The sequence below is a fragment of the Pteropus alecto genome, unplaced genomic scaffold, assembly GCF_000325575.1.
Source record: "Pteropus alecto unplaced genomic scaffold, ASM32557v1 scaffold43, whole genome shotgun sequence".
Classification (NCBI taxonomy): Eukaryota; Metazoa; Chordata; class Mammalia; order Chiroptera; family Pteropodidae; genus Pteropus; species Pteropus alecto.
In genome coordinates this window covers 4,953,181-4,958,526 of record NW_006435764.1, presented here as the reverse complement: position 1 = coordinate 4,958,526, position 5,346 = coordinate 4,953,181, and the positions used below count along the sequence as shown (strand labels likewise).

Here is a 5,346-nt window from a genome sequence, read left to right as displayed (position 1 = left end):
CCAGGTCTGCAAGCTAGAGCAGGCCCCAAACTTCTGAGCAGACTACAACGGTGAAGAGAAAAGATTTCCAAGAATACTGTTTTCCTCCAAGCTTGAGAGCTCAACAGCCACAGGGTATGGTGGGGTGGGGGGGATGGAAATTAGGAGACAGAAAGACCCAGATTCAGATCCCACCTCCATCAACTATTTGCTGAGTGGGACCTGAGCCTCAGTTTCTTCATGGATAAATTATGGCTTTAAAAAAAAAATGGGACTTACCTCCCAAAGATGCTGCTAAAACTTGATAGGGTTTTAATAAGCTGAGGAGCACAGAACAGACAAGTTATTAAAGAAAATTAGAAGGCAATGGTGACTGCAAGACTTAGACGGAACCAAGCCCTGATCTTCTCCCAGTGAAATATCGAGGCTGGATTCCAAGGGCTGAGAGCACAACTCTGAGAGTCCCCCTAAACCTTCTCTCATTCTAGCGGTGGGGCTGGGCCCTTCAGAGGGTCTCATGGGAAGGAAGACATTCCAGGGACCTGTTGCCCCTTTTCCACTTGGATGAATCTTGGATGAAACAGGAAGGTGAAGTATTCCCCTCTGCCTTCCTGTGCATCTGTTCTCCAACTTGAACATGAGAAGTGGACTGTAAGCTCCCGAAGGACCGTGTATTAGCTCTGTTCCCTTGCTGGCACCTAGCGTAGGGCCAGGCATGTAGCAGGCACACTAGACATATTTTATTGAGAGGACCATTTCTGAAAATCAGCCCAAAGATTTGAGTAGAAAGTCACCAATTTCTACCCCCTAAATTTGTTTCTACGTTTCCCAGAGGGCAAAGAGCTGTAACTCTCAGCTTTGAATCTTAAGTGACTATACGCTCAAGACACACATGAGATCTAAAGACTCCCCTGGTGGTTTTCAAAAACAAGGGAAGTCAGAGAAGCTGTAACAGACAAGAGGAGCCTAAGGAGACAGGATGACAAAATGTAAATGTGGTATTTTGGATGGGGTCCTGGACCAGAAAAAGGGCATAGGTTTAAAAATGGGGAAATCTGAGTAATGTATGGACTTTAGTTAATAATAACACATCAATATTGGCTCATTAATTGTGACAAATAAACCATGTAAGTGTAAGATGTTAATAATAGGGGAAATAATAGGTTTGGGGATATGGAAACTCTCTGTATATTTTTATAAATATACAACATTTCTATAAATCTAAATCTATTCTGAAATCAAAATTTTTTTTGAAAAGTAAAACTAAATAAATGAAAATAAAAAAATGAAAAAAACGTATGTGAGAAAAAAGAAACACCTCACTGGTGATTAGTGGTGTTGGGTGATAGGAGAGTGTGTGGGTTTTGATGAGAAGGCACCCCCATATTCAGAATCAGACCACCCCCCCCAACCCTGCAGGCAAGTTCCTTGCAGAGAAAAAATTAGAAGAGCCAATGGTTCCACCTGCTGGACATAGAAGTATCTGCTTCTGAGCCTCTCCTGGCAAGGTCCCTGTGGCTCAGACCTTCATAGCTTAGAACAGATGGATAAACTGAGGCCAGAAGGGAGGAAAGGACTTACCCAATGGCACTCCCAGAGTCGCTGCAGAAGCCAGATCCCTTCCCAGATTCCGGATTCTGCCCTGGGAAGAAAATGTAGGAGAAAGAGCTCAAGTTTCGGGGTCACAGGACTGAACTCAAGTGTTAGGTCTGCAGCCTTTTTTTATGTGATAAATATTTACAGTAACTATGTGGGCCAAGAACTGCTCTGGGTGCTGGGGATGCAGCAGCGAATAAGAGAGACAAAGCCCCTGGGCTCACAGAGCCTCTATTCTAGTTGTGGGAGACGTAACAAAAAGTAAATAGTCTGAAAAGGGTGTATGGTATGTACGAGGGTAAGAAGCAGGTGCTGTGGTGGAGGGTCACGGCTCTAGTTTAGAGTGTTATAATTTAGACGGGGGGGGGCGTGTCAGAAAGTCTTTTCTAAGGAGGTATCATTGAGCTAAGACCTAAAAGATGAGAAACAGGAAAAAGAATGCTCCAGGGGTATTTAAACAGGAAGAGACTTGACCCACTTAAGGAATAGCGAGGAAATCAGTGTGGGTGGGTCAAGGCCAGCAAGAGGAAGAGTTGTTGGACAGGAGGCAAAATATGACTGAGGGCCTTTTGACTGTGATAAGAAAGACTTTATTTCATGTGCAACAGGAATCCCTTGAGATCGAAACGGGGATGATGTGATAGGATTCACATGTTTCAGCCATCCCTCTGACAGTGGAATGGATTAGAGGCTGGAGCAGAAGCAGAGTTAGGTTTCTGCGGTGATCCAGGCAAAAGGAGATGAGAGCTTTCACCCGGCGCAGATCAGGGTAAGTGACTGGAGGTGGGATACTTTGGCGACCGAACTAACGCTATTTGCTGATGGGTTTAACCTGGGGGTGAGGAAAAGAGAGGAGTCTTGTGTCTCCAACTTCAGTAACTGGGGGAAGAGTTGCTGTTTATCGAGACTGAGATACGATGACTATAGGGAAATTTGTAGTGTTTTCTGGTGCCTGGTGGGACGAATTTGAAACCTCTCTGGATGAGGGCACATCTATCTTAGGCCTCAAGAAACGTCCATAATTTGTCACAGGCACTGAGCAGGACGGTTCAGTATACCCAGACATACAGCAAGCAAGACAATATGAGCGAGAACTGGTAGCTCCAGACTTGCACAGACTTTATACACTGGAATAATCGGTCAGTGATTTTAAAACGATTATATTTTTCAGGTTTAAAGAAATAAATTATAAAGTCGAGAACATTTACAGGGAATATGAAGCAGTAATAGTGATCAAGCAGACTTGAAAAAAAGCAACAGAACCTCTAGAAGTGAAAAAGGTGACAATTTAAAATGTAAAACTCAATTGGAAATGGAAAATCGGGAGAGTCAGCAAGTCTTAGAACCATATCGAGCATATTTTTTTCGGGCAAAAATTATAAAACGTGCTGAGTGGCCCATTTGTTCATTGTCTCAAAACTAACTGCTCGTGGTCTGGGTAGTTTACTGAATCACAGGCTACTATAATCTGTACCAGGTCAAGTTCAGTGAAAGTATACAATCCAAAATATTTCGTTTCAGTTATGTGAGTACCTTGAAGGAAAGAAAATCACACTATTGATATAATAGAAACATCACTAAAGATCAGTATTCGAAGAAAAAAATTGTTGACATATACCGATATGGAGTGTAATTGCGTCATACAGTGGCAGCTGTCTAAGTGTGAGAGTTTATTATACAATGTTCCATCGCGATAACTAGAGTAACAGTAATAAATTATAAAATCTATATTGCTAAGGACATCACAGACCTGTAGAAACGACTAGATGAAGTAAATTTGCAGAGAGCAAAGAGCTCTTCATGGGTGAGCTGATGATCACGTCATCTTCTCTATTCTGGGTGCAGGCTGATTGGTTTTAGTCCAGGCAGAGGGAATCCACTGGTAGGGAGCTTTTGGGTGGTCATGAGGGGCTGGTAAAATGTACCAGAAACTAGAGGAGTCCCCAAATGCATGGCTTGTTTCCCCCCCGGTGAATATTTACTAAATTCTGGAATGGCGGGGGAGACTGAGAGGCTGAGACGAAAGCTAAAAGGCAAAATAGAATCTCCCATAGTCTCCTGGTGCTGAAGGGAAGACATGGGCTTCTGCTCGCTGCAGCACGGGGAAAAAGCACTGCAGAGTCTCACTCTGTCTAGTAAATAATTCTGCTCACATTTCACTGGCCAAAGCAAGTCAGGTAGCTTCACTTAATTTCAAAAAGCAGGGAGGTGCATCACTCAAGGGAAGGAGAGCAGAAATACTGACAGCATCGCTCAGCGTGCACCACAATCCCACTGTGCTCAAGCTGTTGACTCTTGTGGGGGACAGACCCTAAGGTGGCCCCAGGATCCCCGCCTCCTGGCAGTCACTCCTTTGTATAACTCCTTCTCCCGAAGTGTGGATGGGACCTGTCTGTGACTTGCTTCTAACCAGCAGAATCTGGCAAAGACAATGGGATGGACATGATGGTGTGGCTGTGACTTCTTTATGTGAGACTCACACTCTTGTGAGGAGACGCTGTCTCTGGCACTGAGGACATGAGCAGCCAAGGCGAGAAGGCCCAACAGTGAGATGAGGGCGGCCTCTGGCTGACATTCGAGGCCCTGGGTCTAACTGCCCAGAACTACATTGTCAACAAGCACGTGTGTTTGGAAGTGGATCCTGCCCAGGTGAGCCTCAGGTGAGACGGCTAGCCCAGCCGACACCTTCACTCCAGCATTGTGAGACCTGGAAACAGAAAACCCAGCTAAGCTGTGCCGACTCCTGACCCACAGAAATGGTGACATAAAACACTGTGTGATAATACTAAATGTGTGATAACACTGTTACACAGCACAAGATAACTAATACAGCTCTAGCTAAAACCACATGCTACACTCAGCTGTAGAGTCATCCTTCAAGTCTGCCCTTAAACCTGTTCGTATCTGTTTAAAATCAGTTCCCCTGGGAACTCCTCACTGAATCCTTAAGCTTGGTTACGCCCCTCTCATACCCTCCCAGCCCATCACGCTTCTTTGTCACAATAATTTTAACTGGTTTTCGTGTAATTATTGTTAAATGGCCGGAACTGTCTATGACATTTGTTCTTGTGTTCACTTTCATGGAAACACTGAGCCTAGTGCCTGATATATATGCCACCCAAAAACTGTTTTGCAAATGCTGTTCATCACAAGATTGTGTGTGTGTGTGTGTGCGCACGCGCATGTGCAAACAGCTAAGGACTTGGTTACGAATTTAGAACCTGGGCAAGTTGCTCTGCTCGGCTGACCCTCGGATCACATGTCTGAGAAGCAGCATGAAGAGTCCTACTTCCTAGGGCAGCTAATATCTGTCATGGTGGCTACTATCAGTACTGGTCCCTTTCTATTGAGGTCCCAAGACAGAAGTTGAGACTGGGTGACAAATGATATTTATTTAGGCTTGATCCCTTGATACAGCCATACATGTAAAAATATATAATCTAAAGTCAGGGAAATAATAATGAGGTTGGTGTCGCCTCCTCTCCTCCCCTTTGGCACAGTCTTCCCACAGGCCCCCTTCCCAGCTGCTCCCTTCAAAATCCTGGAGTGTGCGGGACAGGAGTCACTTCTTGGCAGCTTCTGCCTTAGCTGCCAAATCCGCCTCTTTCTGAGCAGCTAAGAATATGGCTCGCTCCTTCTGGAAAGCTGCCAGCTCTTCTGAACTGAGGCTAAAGGTGCAGAAAGAGAGACGGTAAGTGAGTGGCCAGTCATCAGTGGGGAGGTTTCAAGTGCCTCTCTGTCTCAGAACCTTTTCTCCCCTCTGGACTTCCC

At 45.0% G+C, this 5,346-nt stretch overlaps 1 protein-coding gene across 1 annotated transcript in view; it reads right to left on the bottom strand.

Moving 5' to 3' along the window:
* Positions 1-4,941: 4,941 nt before the first annotated feature.
* Positions 4,942-5,346, bottom strand: part of MRPL11 (mitochondrial ribosomal protein L11) — a 3,019-nt gene continuing 2,614 nt past the window's right edge. The window contains exon 5 of the mRNA XM_006911060.3: positions 4,942-5,243. Within this exon, the coding sequence (XP_006911122.1) occupies positions 5,138-5,243 (106 nt within the window). The 3' untranslated portion in view covers positions 4,942-5,137. The remainder of the gene's footprint in view (positions 5,244-5,346) is intronic.